This window comes from Bombina bombina, chromosome 6 (assembly GCF_027579735.1).
Source record: "Bombina bombina isolate aBomBom1 chromosome 6, aBomBom1.pri, whole genome shotgun sequence".
Classification (NCBI taxonomy): domain Eukaryota; kingdom Metazoa; phylum Chordata; class Amphibia; order Anura; family Bombinatoridae; genus Bombina; species Bombina bombina.
The window spans coordinates 362,816,078-362,831,183 of NC_069504.1; the positions used below are offsets into that span (position 1 = coordinate 362,816,078).

Sequence of the window (15,106 nt, forward strand, 5' to 3'; positions counted from 1 at the left end):
CAAATTTGCAAAGCAGCAACTTAGTCATCTTACATTTGTTTAATAAATGTAATGTTGATGTTTTTGCGGTTTCAGAATCAGCTTTTGGTAGGAAAGTACTCCTGCCTTCTTAAAAAAATATTTTTTGTTTGTCCCTCCCAACATTACAAGTGGACTCCACAGCTTGCGTATTAGTTCCCATGTGTAATGGGTCATGGATTGTCACCACCTTATGAAAGAAAACAAAATTTATGCTTAACTGATAAATTCTTTGCTTTCATGGTGGAGTCCACAAACCCAGGTAACCATTTTGCACCTTTATTTTCCCTGCTTTGTCCTTTCCTACATTGCTTTCTATTTCAAATGCTTCGTTATATGTAAGACTGGCATACCAGTGAGGTGGGAGGGAGAAAGTACTCTTGAAAGTTTGGGAGCCTTTTCCTCCTCCTAGTGGTAGGAATTGTCATCTCATGAGTAATGGATCGCGGATTCACCACCATGAAAGAAAAAGGAATTTATCAGGTAAGCATAAATTTTGTTTTCTTTGTGTGTCTGATTCAGTATTATTATAACACAGAATTTGAAGAACATACTTGTTCAAACATAATTCAGATTTGTACATTTTAAGGCGACAGGATACTGAAATTTAGTTATTGTCTTACTAGGCCTCTGATAAAGACCGTGGGCAAAATGCTGTTCTGACCTTTTCTATTGCTTCTGTTGTATTCATTCTGTCTAATGGAGAAGGTATACGTCCACTCTCTCCCAACATCTTCAAAATCATTACATCTGCTGAGAAGGATTTCTACCTGGGCAGCGTCAGGTCAGTTTTTTTCATCTGTATGAAACCATAATTTATGTTGTTGCCACAACTAATCAGAAACAACTTTGCATGGCATTTTTCGAGAAATTCTAGAAATGTTTGAAAGGTTTTGTATGCTTCAAAATAATTGTAGTACATTATTAAACTTATAAAATGGACATGTGCTATATAGATGTATTAGTAGCAAAAATAGCAAGGTTCTTATGCCATTTTACAGATCATTCGTTAGGCCAAATCTGGAATACTGTGTACAGTTCTGGAGACAATATCTTCAGAAAGATATAAATAAACAAAATGCTGTCCAAAAGAGGGCTACTAAGATGGTACATGGTCTAAAATATAAAACGTACAAAGAAAGACTCTATGATCTAAATATGTATAGTTTAGAGGATAGAAGGGAAAGAGGTGACATGATAGAAACCTTCAAATATATAAAAGGACTTAATAAAGTAGAAGCTGAAAGCATTTTCCACCAAAAAATAAATGCCAAAACAAGGGGTAACAATCTAAAGTTAGAGGGTAGCAGATTCAGGAGAAATTTGAGGAAGCATTTTTATACAGAAAGGATGGTGGATTCATTTAATAAGCTTCCATTTGAGGTAATAAACACAAAGGGCCCTATTTATCAAATGCCTTGCGGACCTGATCCGACAGTGCGGATCAGGTCCGCAAGACATCGCTGAATGCAGAGAGCAATACGCTCTCCGTATTCAGCATTGCACCAGCAGCTCACAAGAGCTGCTGGTGCAACGCCACCCCCTGCAGACTTGCGGCCAATGGGCCGCCAGCAGGGAGGCGTCAATCAACCCGATCGTACTCGATCGGGTTGATTTCCATCGATTCCTGTCCGCCTGCTCAGAGCAGACGGACAGGGTTATGGAGCAGCGGTCTTTAGACCGCTGCTTCATAACTGCTGTTTCTGGCGAGTCTGAAGACTCACCAGGAACACGGGCCCACAAGCTCCGTTCGGAGCTTGATAAATGGGCCTCAAAGACTGTAAAGGAATTAAAAAATCATTGGGACATGCATAAGGCTATCCTAAGAAAAAAGTTACATGTAATATGGGTAGACTTGATGGGCATTTTTTGGTTTTTATCTACCGTCAAATTCTTTGTTTCTATGTCTCCATTATTTAGTCCAGATGTTCACAACTACACTGCTAAACATAACAGGTAGTACAATGCCTGGTGCCATACTCTGATTAGCTAGATGCATGTGTCACCAATACACAAAAAATAAATATCAAGTGCCAGATTACAATATTGCTTGACTGCACTACCATTAGCATGCAACTTTGATATCACAAGTCAATGCTAAAGTGCGTTAATGAGAGAGGGCTGACTTTGCTCAAATGCATCCTGTACCCATTGAAATAAACTATTAAACACACATATATACACTTTTGAAAGAAAAATGTCATATTATTGTTAATAAAATGGTTTAAAATAGTTAAAAGGTATATAGTGTATAACAAAGTGTTTGACTGGGAAGGGCTCCAATGTCTAAATATGTGTATGTGTGAATGTATATAAACACATAAATACACATGTATATATATCTGTGTGTTGTATTAATTTGTTTTATAATTTTCCCTATGGGCCTTGCACCCAGGCCTGTCTGGGGTTAACTGCCTATGACTCTGGGGACAGTACAGCTTCCTGTGAGCACCAGCGAGCACTCAGGGCTGAGCATGTTGCAGGGTCATGGGATGTGTACCCAGTCCAGTCTGAGAGTGCAGTCCCCTTCTATGTTTTGTATATGTCTAGGGTGATTACATAAGCCTGTGCACCCTTAAACTTGTTCCCAGTTTGTTGGATTGAGAGCTTGCATTGTGTGGCTGTTCTAGGGACCCAGGTTTTGGAAGGGACCTTGACGAGGTACCTGGGCTTGTCCCATTTGGCCAAATGCGGTAACTAACTCTTCCATTTTTGCTTTTGATCTTAGCTGAGAGCTTGTGAGTGCTGGACTTTCTCTGTGTGTTGTATTAATTTGTTTTGTAATTTTCCTTATGGGCCTTGCACCCAGGCCTGTCTGGGGTTAATTGCCTGGGACTCTGGGGATAGCACAGCTTCATGTGAGTGCCAGTGAGCACCCAGGGCTGAGCATGTTGCAGGGTCATGGGATGTGTACCCACTCCAGTCTGATAGTGCAGTTCCCTTCTGTGTTTTGTATATGTCTAGGGTGATTACATAAGCCTGTGCACCCTTCACTTGTTCCCAGTTTGTTGGATTGAGAGCTTGCATTGTGTCTCTGTTTTAGGGACCCAGATTTTGGAACCCCTGCATTTCTGTCAGATAATGCACCACTTCGCCCAGAAAATTGTTGCAATTACAAATGTTTGTGCATTCTCATGTTTATTTATTTTGTTTTTACGGGTATGACACAAAAAAGTGGAGAGAAAAAAAAGCCAAATCTGACTCATTCCACGCAAAACTCTAAAAATGGACTGAACAAAATTATTGGCACCCTCAATTCAATATTTGGTAGCACAATGGGCCAGACAGGGAATAAAAAGTAGCCCTGGAAAAATGTGGAGACCAGCCCTATTTCCCGCTGAGTCAGTAGAATGCACATGCCCCTTTTATCTCAAAGAGCATTACTGGGATACTCCTTCCCCCCAAAAAAATGTCAGAGTTAAATTATATTACTTTGCATTAAATAAAAATGCCACATTAATGTTATATAGGCACCCTACAACCCAATTGCATCCATTAATCACCCCTTTAAAGAGTAGCTTTAAAAAAAACAAAACGTAATATAGACTGTATTTAATATTTATTCTGGCTTCTTTTTATTTAAAATATGTGTTAAAATGTGCCACTCTCCCATGATAGTGGTAGGGTTGCCCTCTCTCCACCACAAAATTACTGGACAATTTCTAGGTGACTAAGCTAAGGTCACACAATGCTCCCCCACAAAAGCCCCCCTCTTGATCGAACCATGTTTATTTTTCAGAATTGAGTGGTTTCTTAAGAATAGATTTAATTAGAGCATATTTAGGGGATGATACATATAAGGGAGAGGTTGAATATGTGTGTGGTGTGTGAGGATGGTAATAAGAGTAGGTGAAACAGAGGGTAGCTATTTTGAGAAAATAGAGTCAAAGTAGTATTGCTTGGAGATAAGGCAGAGGAGTGGAAGTTAAGAGATGTTGATCAGAAAGAGTGAATAAAGAGCTAGTAAAATGAGAGACAGAGCTTGGCTGAATAGTAGATCAAGTGAGTACTGAGTAGCCATCTCGGGAAGTGGAAAATCAGCCCATTGTGAAAGGACAAAGGAGAAAAAAAGTTTGAGAATATTTGAAACTCCAGGAGCTGTGGGACTGTGTTCATTATTTATTTTACTTTTCCTGCTTTTCTAGTAATGTACACCTGAAAAATGTGATGTTTCTCACTAGCTCAGAGAGGCTGTATTTACAGCATTCTTAAAGGGACATCTTACACTAGATTTTTCTTTGGATAAATGTTTTGTAGATACTCCATTTATACAGCTCATCTGGTAGTGCTTTGGTAAATAAATGTATAGTTTTGCTTATTTTTTAAGAAAATTGTGCTGATTTTCAGAATCTTAACCAAGCCCCACAGTATACATGCATTTACAGACACCTGCTGGCTCTTGTTTGTGTTATCTGTCTTTTCATATGCATGGAGCGGGGAGTCTCTGCTCTTCTTGTTTTCCCAGCCCCTTTCAGTGGGTGTCCCAGACTAACCTCATCAACAGCTTAACCTAGAAGCTTTTTAAGTAAGGTTTTAAAAGGTTTTATACTGGATTGTTATAGCCATACATGTGCATATTCTTCTTTATTGCAGTGTCTATTCCATGCACTTATATAAAAATGGTGTATAGTGCCCCTTTAAGCATTCTCAAGTTTAATCAATGCAGGAACTCATCTGGCTTCTGATTGGCAAAAAAAAAATGTAAACATATTCTCAAGACTTTTTATGGGGATGTCCTTAAACTGCTCTGAAACAGCAGCCTGCAAACCTTACTCATTCACTGAAACTTCACAAGTTTTGCAACAGCAATGCCAGATTGTAAGCTGTTAGAACTTAAACTATTATTTCTCTTGTTAAGTGTATCCAGTCCACGGATCATCCATTACTTATGGGATATTAACTCCTCCCCAACAGGAAGTGCAAGAGGATTCACCCAGCAGAGCTGCTATATAGCTCCTCCGCTAACTGCCATTACCAGTCATTCTCTTGCACCCAACGAATAGATAGGATGTGTGAGAGGACTGTGGTGATTATACTTAGTTTCATACCTTCAATCAAAAGTTTGTTATTTTATAATAGCACCGGAGTGTGTTATTCCTTCTCTGGTAGAATTTGAAGAAGAATCTACCTGAGTTTTTCTATGATTTTAGCCGGAGTAGTTAAGATCATATTGCTGTTTCTCGGCCATCTGAGGAGAGGTAAACTTCAGATCAGGGGACAGCGGGCAGATTAATCTGCAAAGAGGTATGTAGCAGCTTATTATTTTCTGACAATGGAATTGATGAGAAAATTCTGCCATACCGATATAATGTAAACTCAGCCTTAAATGCAGTAGCAGCAACTGGTATCAGGCTGTCATGTATGTATATTTTACACTTCAGTATTCTGGGGAATGGCACTTCACTGGAATTATACTGTATGCATAAAACTTTAGCCTAATTTGCAGGGACTAGCAACAGGCTTTTTAATAACACTCAATTTATTAATGTTAAACGTTTTTTGCTGGCATGTAAAATCGTTTAATTTTCTGAGGTACTGGGTGAAAAAATGTTTTGGGCACTATTTTTTTCCACTTGGCAGTCGTTTTATTTAATTTATGACAGTTTACTGATCTCTCTCACTGTTATGTGTGAGGGGGAGGGGCCTTTTTTGGCGCTTTTGCTACGCATCAAAAAATTCAGTCAGAAGTTTATTGTCTTCCCTGCATGATCCGGTTCATCTCTACAGAACTCAGGGGTCTTCAAAACTTGTTTTGAGGGAGGTAATCACTCACAGCAGAGCTGTGAGATTGTAGTTGACTGTGATAAAAAAACGTTTATTTCTGTATTTTTTTTTCTTTCTGCTATCAGGGTTAGTTATCCTTTGCTAATGGGAGCAATCCTTTGCTAAAATTGTGTTTTTTACAAAGATTTGATGCTATAACTTTTCAGTTTATTAATTTTCAACTGTCATAACTTTTTCTGTGCTTCTTATAGGCACAGTACGTTTTCATACTATAGTAAATTACTTGAAAAGTATTTCCAAGTTGCTAGTTTATTTGCTAGTGTGTTAAACATGTCTGATTCAGAGGAAGATATCTGTGCTATATGTGCTAAAGCCAAAGTGGAGCCCAATAGAAATTTATGTACTAACTGTATTGATGCTACTTTAAATAAAAGTCAATCTGTACAAATTGAACATATTTCACCAAACAACGAGGGGAGAGTTATGCCGACTAACTCGCCTCACGTGTCAGTACCTGCATCTCCCGCTCGGGAGGTGCGTGATATTGTAGCGCCGAGTACATCTGGGCGGCCATTACAAATCACATTACAGGATATGGCTACTGTTATGACTGAAGTTTTGGCTAAATTACCAGAACTAAGAGGTAAGCGTGATCACTCTGGGGTGAGAACAGAGTGCGCTGATAATATTAGGGCCATGTCAGACACTGCGTCACAATTTGCAGAACATGAGGACGGAGAGCTTCATTCTGCGGGTGACGGTTCTGATCCAAACAAACTGGATTCAGATATTTCAAATTTTAAATTTAAGCTGGAAAACCTCCGTGTATTACTAGGGGAGGTGTTAGCGGCTCTGAATGATTGTAACACAGTTGCAATACCAGAGAAAATGTGTAGGTTGGATAAATATTTTGCGGTACCGGCGAGTACTGACGTTTTTCCTATACCTAAGAGACTTACTGAAATTGTTACTAAGGAGTGGGATAGACCCGGTGTGCCATTCTCACCCCCTCCGATATTTAGAAAGATGTTTCCAATAGACGCCACCACACGGGACTTATGGCAAACGGTCCCTAAGGTGGAGGGAGCAGTTTCTACTTTAGCTAAGCGTACCACTATCCCGGTGGAGGATAGCTGTGCCTTTTCAGATCCAATGGATAAAAAGTTAGAGGGTTACCTTAAGAAAATGTTTGTTCAACAAGGTTTTATATTGCAACCTCTTGCATGCATTGCGCCTGTCACGGCTGCAGCAGCATTTTGGTTTGAGTCTCTGGAAGAGACACTTGAATCAGCTCCATTAGATGAGATTACACACAAGCTTAAAGCCCTTAAGTTAGCTAACTCATTTATTTCAGATGCCGTAGTACATTTAACTAAACTTACGGCTAAGAATTCCGGATTCGCCATTCAGGCACGCAGAGCACTGTGGCTAAAATCCTGGTCAGCTGACGTTACTTCTAAATCTAAATTGCTTAATATACCTTTCAAAGGGCAGACCTTATTCGGGCCCGGGTTGAAAGAAATTATCGCTGACATTACAGGAGGTAAAGGCCATGCCCTGCCTCAAGACAGAGCCAAACCTAAGGCTAGACAGTCTAATTTTCATTCCTTTCGTAATTTCAAAGCAGGAGCAGCATCAACTTCCTCTGCACCAAAACAGGAAGGAGCTGTTGCTCGCTACAGACAAGGCTGGAGACCTAACCAGTCCTGGAACAAGGGCAAGCAGGCCAGGAAACCTGCTGCTGCCCCTAAGACAGCATGAATCGAGGGCCCCCGATCCGGGAACGGATCTAGTGGGGGGCAGACTTTCTCTCTTCGCCCAGGCTTGGGCAAGAGATGTCCAGGATCCCTGGGCGTTAGAGATCATATCTCAGGGATACCTTCTAGACTTCAAATTCTCTCCCCCAAGAGGGATATTTCATCTGTCAAGGTTGTCAACAAACCAAATAAAGAAAGAGGCGTTTCTACGCTGCGTACAAGATCTTTTATTAATGGGAGTGATCCATCCGGTTCCGCGGTCGGAACAAGGACAAGGGTTTTACTCAAATCTGTTTGTGGTTCCCAAAAAAGAGGGAACTTTCAGGCCAATCTTGGATTTAAAGATCCTAAACAAATTCCTAAGAGTTCCATCGTTCAAAATGGAAACTATTCGGACAATTTTACCCATGATCCAAAAGGGTCAGTACATGACCACAGTGGATTTAAAGGATGCTTACCTTCACATACCGATTCACAAAGATCATTACCGGTATCTAAGGTTTGCCTTTCTAGACAGGCATTACCAGTTTGTAGCTCTTCCATTCGGATTGGCTACGGCTCCGAGAATCTTCACAAAGGTTCTGGGTGCTCTTCTGGCAGTACTAAGACCGCGAGGAATTGCGGTAGCTCCGTACCTAGACGACATTCTGATACAAGCTTCAAGCTTTCAAACTGCCAAGTCTCATACAGAGTTAGTACTGGCATTTCTAAGGTCGCATGGATGGAAGGTGAACGAAAAGAAGAGTTCTCTCTTTCCACTCACAAGAGTTCCCTTCTTGGGGACTCTTATAGATTCTGTAGAAATGAAGATTTACCTGACAGAAGACAGGTTAACAAAGGTTCAAAATGCATGCCGTGTCCTTCATTCCATTCAACACCCGTCAGTAGCTCAATGCATGGAGGTGATCGGCTTAATGGTAGCAGCAATGGACATAGTACCCTTTGCACGCCTACATCTCAGACCGCTGCTATTGTGCATGCTAAGTCAGTGGAATGGGGATTACTCAGACTTGTCCCCTACTCTGAATCTGGATCAAGAGACCAGAAATTCTCTTCTATGGTGGCTTTCTCGGCCACATCTGTCCAGGGGGATGCCATTCAGCAGGCCGGACTGGACAATTGTAACAACAGACGCCAGCCTACTAGGTTGGGGCGCTGTCTGGAATTCTCTGAAGGCTCAGGGACAATGGAATCAGGAGGAGAGTCTCCTACCAATAAACATTCTGGAATTGAGAGCAGTTCTCAATGCCCTTCTGGCTTGGCCCCAGTTAACAACTCGGGGGTTCATCAGGTTTCAGTCGGACAACATCACGACTGTAGCTTACATCAACCATCAGGGAGGGACAAGAAGCTCCCTAGCAATGATGGAAGTATCAAAGATAATTCGCTGGGCAGAGTCTCACTCTTGCCACCTGTCAGCAATCCACATCCCGGGAGTGGAGAACTGGGAGGCGGATTTCTTAAGTCGTCAGACTTTTCATCCGGGGGAGTGGGAACTTCATCCGGAGGTCTTTGCCCAAATACTTCGACGTTGGGGCAAACCAGAGATAGATCTCATGGCGTCTCGACAGAACGCCAAGCTTCCTCGTTACGGGTCCAGATCCAGGGATCCGGGAGCGGTTCTGATAGATGCTTTGACAGCACCTTGGACCTTCGGGATGGCTTATGTGTTTCCACCCTTCCCGATGCTTCCTCGATTGATTGCCAGAATCAAACAGGAGAGAGCATCAGTGATTCTAATAGCGCCTGCATGGCCACGCAGGACTTGGTATGCAGATCTAGTGGACATGTCATCCTGTCCACCTTGGTCGCTACCTCTGAAACAGGACCTTCTGATCCAGGGTCCCTTCAAACATCAAAATCTAATTTCTCTGAAGCTGACTGCTTGGAAATTGAACGCTTGATTTTATCAAAACGTGGTTTTTCTGAGTCAGTTATTGATACCTTAATACAGGCTAGGAAGCCTGTTACCAGAAAGATTTACCATAAGATATGGCGCAAATACTTATATTGGTGCGAATCCAAGAGTTACTCATGGAGTAAGGTTAGGATTCCGAGGATATTGTCTTTTCTACAAGAAGGTTTAGAAAAGGGTTTATCCGCTAGTTCCTTAAAGGGACAGATTTCAGCTCTGTCCATTCTTTTACACAAACGTCTGTCAGAAGTTCCGGACGTTCAAGCTTTTTGTCAGGCTTTAGCTAGGATCAAGCCTGTGTTTAAAACTGTTGCTCCACCATGGAGTTTGAACTTAGTTCTTAATGTTTTACAGGGGGTTCCGTTTGTACCCCTTCATTCCATTGATATCAAGTTGTTATCTTGGAAAGTTCTGTTTTTAATGGCGATTTCCTCGGCTCGAAGAGTCTCTGAGTTATCTGCCTTACATTGTGATTCTCCTTATCTGATTTTTCATTCAGACAAGGTAGTTCTGCGTACTAAACCTGGGTTCCTACCTAAGGTGGTCACTAACAGGAATATCAATCAAGAGATTGTGGTTCCATCTTTGTGTCCTAATCCTTCTTCGAAAAAGGAACGTCTGCTACACAATCTAGATGTAGTCCGTGCCCTGAAATTTTATCTACAGGCAACTAAGGATTTTCGACAAACGTCTTCCCTGTTTGTCGTTTATTCTGGTCAGAGGAGAGGTCAAAAAGCTTCGGCTACCTCTCTCTCCTTTTGGCTTCGTAGCATAATACGGTTAGCCTATGAGACTGCTGGACAGCAGCCTCCTGAAAGAATTACAGCACATTCTACTAGAGCTGTGGCTTCCACTTGGGCCTTTAAGAATGAGGCTTCTGTTGAACAGATTTGCAAGGCTGCAACTTGGTCTTCTCTTCATACTTTTTCCAAATTTTACAAATTTGACACTTTTGCTTCTTCGGAGGCTGTTTTTGGGAGAAAGGTTCTTCAGGCAGTGGTTCCTTCCGTATAAAGAGCCTGCCTGTCCCTCCCGTCATCCGTGTACTTTAGCTTTGGTATTGGTATCCCATAAGTAATGGATGATCCGTGGACTGGATACACTTAACAAGAGAAAACATAATTTATGCTTACCTGATAAATTTATTTCTCTTGTAGTGTATCCAGTCCACGGCCCGCCCTGTCACTTTAAGGCAGGTAATTTTTCCATTAAACTACAGTCACCACTGCACCCTATGGTTTTCCTTTCTCTGCATGTTTTCGGTCGAATGACTGGTAATGGCAGTTAGGGGAGGAGCTATATAGCAGCTCTGCTGGGTGAATCCTCTTGCACTTCCTGTTGGGGAGGAGTTAATATCCCATAAGTAATGGATGATCCGTGGACTGGATACACTACAAGAGAAATAAATTTATCAGGTAAGCATAAATTATGTTTTTACAGTTTTACAAACAATTGTTTCAGTATTATGATGATTCATTTAAACTGTTTTTTTTTACAGGGTTGCTAGTTCCTTGGATGTTTCTCTGAAGGGTCAATATCAAGTTACTGTGATTGCAGAAGATTTGGGATCACCTTCTCTTACATCTAACCATGTTTTGGATGTAAGCAGTTAAATATATGACGAATAGTCAAAGCTTCTTTTTAAAGTTTTTAATTATGCAAACACTCGTGAATTATAAAATATTAAGCTCATTTATACCTAGCCGGGAACTTAAGGAACTTTAGTGCAGGATGTCAGACTTTGCAAATTACAGACAGTAATTAACAGTGGTGGCAGCAAACAATGATTTATTTCATCAGCACAGTCAAAAACAGCAGAGACGTTTCAGGAGAACCTCCCTTATTCATGCTAAATAATTACACTGATTTTTTCCCAATTTATACACATGCACCACTAGGTGGTGCTACACAGTGCACAAAACATTTAACTATTTCAGAACTTTAGTTCATAATCCATTTTATACATTGTATGTCTTTAACATTTATCAAATCTTACTATAATTAAAAATATCAACCACCTCTTATATATTAAGGCTTTACCAAGTGAATCTCAATAATAATAATAATAATAATAATAATAAATCTATAAGCATATTTACATACTCCAACAATTATTTTCAATTTACAAACTACATTACATTCCAAATGTCTGTAAAAGCAGTATGTAATTTAATTGTGTATGTACAGAAATGAGTAAATAATCTCATACAGAGATAATTTTGGGTATGGTAGATTCTGTATAGAATTGTGTAGATATGTGACCTAGAGATGAAGGAATAATTTGGAATGTAATGTAGATTGTAAATGGAAAATCATTGTTGGAGTATATAAATATGCACAAGCAGTTGTTGTTGTGAACTGCTTGTGCAATGCCGCCCCCTGTATATTTGCGGCCAATCGTCCGCTAGCAGGGGGTGTCAATCAGCCAGATCATATGAGATTGGGCGGATTGATGTCCGCAGCCTCAGAGCAGGCGGTCCAGTTAAGGAGCAGCGGTCTTAAGATCGCTGCTTCATAACTGCTGTTTCCGGCGAGCCTGAAGGCTTGCACGAAAACAGGACATCAGGGGCCATTTGTCCCTTAATAAATCGGCTCCAAATAGTTTACCTAATCTGGATCTATCTGCTAGTATGAGGGAGGGTCAGAAGCACTGAATGCAGATGATACTACAGATATAGTGCATGGTCTTACTGTAGATTTTTAAGCAAACACAACTTGTAGGTACTTTTGAAAATCATGACTGTCTGACTGTTTTAATAGCTTACTCTTTATAGTGACTTACCCTTGTCCTTTTCCACTCTAATATTTACTTTGAATGTATCATTAATGCCTTGGCTAGATTTATGCACATGCATTTAAGATCCACATCAGCTACACTGCTCTACCAATCCCTACACTGACTCCCCATTTTCTTTAAAATAGAGTTCAAAATATTGACTCTTACTTATAGAGCTGTCAACAACCTCACAAACAACTTTATTTCTTCACGTATCTCCATATACTCCATTGAACTGCCCTCTTTGCTCTCATCATTAATAGTTACCTATCCCGTTTCTCTCCTATTATTCTTTGGAACTCTCTTCATCAGACTGTCCCCAAACTTGCACAGCTTTAAACACTCTTTGAAAACTGACCTATTTAGAGTACGTTGCCATCTCTGCTCTACAATTTCCTCTTTATCCTAACAGATAAAATAAATAGTATTAAAAGCTACCCAACATGTCTCTTCAGCCATCTCTCAGTAGATTGTAAATTCTTTACAGGAGGGTCCTTCTTCTCTTGCAATAATTTGATTTGTTCAGTCTGTTTTATGTACTTTTGGTTTCATTTTATACTCCTTTTTAAACCCAGCCTTTCAGAATTTATTGGCACTTTAAACATAAATGATACTGTTAAAGATAATAATAACAATAATAATAATACACATTTACCTCCTCTCCTGACTCACAGATCTTTGCTATAGATGTGTCTTACCGGGTGAGTTTGTATTTCGCTATTACGGCAGATGAGGTGCGTGATAATTCAGATGAGATCAAAAGGTAAGATTCTGATTATAACTGATATATATAAAAACAAATAACAGAAATAAAGCACTCAATATAATAAATATATAGGGCCAGATTACGAGTGGCGTGTTTATAATTCTGCGCAAGCAAAAAGGGGTTAATCATGGGTGTTTGAGTGTCTCGGGTTTTGCGCTTATATTATTAGTTGAAAGTAAATACGATCGCTTGAGCGCAATTACGAATAATGCTAGAATGATTATGGCTTCCTCAGAGCTTTGGTTAACTGTTTTACGAAACAAAAAAAGTGTCACAAAACGCATCAAAAATAAATTACAAAGTACAGTTACACTCATAATAACACCATATAATATAAAGAAAAAAATATTGCAGAAAAAAATGTTTTAAGGGCTCAAATATATAGATATACTGTATATAGAAGTGCATTGGAGACCTTTACAGTCAAGTAGATTAAAACATGCACAAACATATTTATGCAATATTTATATTTAATAAAGTGTTATATTGTGTAATTACTGTAAATATTTCACATTCCAATGATCTGCATATAGCAGAATATGTTCTATTTTTAAATAAACATCCCTCCCTATATCTGTATATATCTATTCCTACATATACATATATGTGTGTGTGTGTGTGTATATATATATATATATATATATATATATATATATATATATATAGTTATATATTGTACCAGATATATGATGAAATATGTATTTATGAATAAATAGAACATATTCTTCTATGTGAAGAACATAGGAATGTGAAATATTTATATTTTCATGTTGGGTTACGCACTTGAGACCATAACTTCTATGGGGGAATACGTCATCTTGCGAGTTTTACTCTAAGTTTGGCTTTTTAAGCGCATCGGGTTAGGAGGCGAGCAAAAACTGTTTACTTTCAACTTGTAATATAAGCGCTACCCGACACGTGCAAAAACCTTACTTCTAGCGGAGTTAGCACTTGAACGGGAGCGTTAAATAGCGCTCTACTTGTAATCTGGCTCAAAATGTTTTGTATGACATGATAGATAACAATTGTAATATAATTTTCCAATATAATCAAAATTGAGCCCATGGGGGATATTTATCAAGCCGTCAACCGCAAATACGCTGGAATGACACCGTGTAATTGTGGCAAGCTTGATTCGACCTAGTTATCAAAGCATACAGACCGGCAAAAGTTGAAATCTGTGACGTAACATACGATCCGCCGGTCTCAATCCGACACAGATCAATGATTACGTCATTACAGATGTTCCGAATACACATTCAGCACTATTTGACACTTTTTAAAAGTTATCAAATAGTTAGCCGGTACGCTCGCTGCTATTCTGGCCCAGCGTACCTGATTTTCAATCCGCCACCCTGAAGTCTGCGGATGCCATAGGAATCAATGGGAGTCTGAAAGCAGCAAAAGTTTATGTTTGATGCTGCCAGATATCCCATTGATTTATATTGTAGAAAACCAATTACATTTCCACCTAACACCCTAACATAAGCCCCGAGTCTAAACACCCCTAATCTGCCGCCCCGACATTGCTTGTAAGGAATACCGTTTCTCTCATACTGTCCCTTTAAGAACACTCCTCCTCTTCACTATAAATTAGCATAACTTGCATAGTTAGTTGCTGGATTATTGAAGCAGACTACTCTACTAGAAGCTTCGTTACTACTAGCCATCTAACTTGGATATCCCCACTGACATAATTAGCAAACTTATACCTTTTCCTTCAAGCACAGTTTGTTCCTGTCAGCTCCTGCTCCCACACCTTGGGACACAGACGCCGGAGCTGCGGTTACGTCATCAGCTACCGCCCGCTCCTGACAGCAGCGTCTCCCTTCCCCTGAGAAGCGGTTGATGCGGTTTGCCGTTAAGTGTTACTTACCTGCTCCAACAAACCTCCGGTAACACTAACTGTTTCCATCTCCACCTAAGGAAGGTATGAACTTTGTATTCCATAACTTGAGCCACTAATAACCACTCTGAACTCCTAGCATTCCGGAGTACAGCGGGTTAATCTCTGACAATACTAATTCATTTTGTTAACTTAGGAAACTCCTATTTCGGGTTAGCATTGTGAAACATCACATCATTTATTTCTAAATAAAATACTTAGCTACTAATTTCCAAGTACCAAACTGACACATCTTGTAAACTTA

The 15,106-nt window shown here is 39.9% G+C and overlaps 1 protein-coding gene across 1 annotated transcript in view; it reads left to right on the forward strand.

Moving 5' to 3' along the window:
- The window catches only part of CDHR2 (cadherin related family member 2), a 254,823-nt gene that overhangs the window by 213,997 nt on the left and 25,720 nt on the right, over nucleotides 1-15,106 (forward strand). Inside the window, exons 22-24 of the mRNA XM_053719262.1 lie at nucleotides 645-802; nucleotides 10,913-11,015; nucleotides 12,865-12,953. Of these exons, the coding sequence (XP_053575237.1) occupies nucleotides 645-802; nucleotides 10,913-11,015; nucleotides 12,865-12,953 (350 nt within the window). The remainder of the gene's footprint in view (nucleotides 1-644; nucleotides 803-10,912; nucleotides 11,016-12,864; nucleotides 12,954-15,106) is intronic.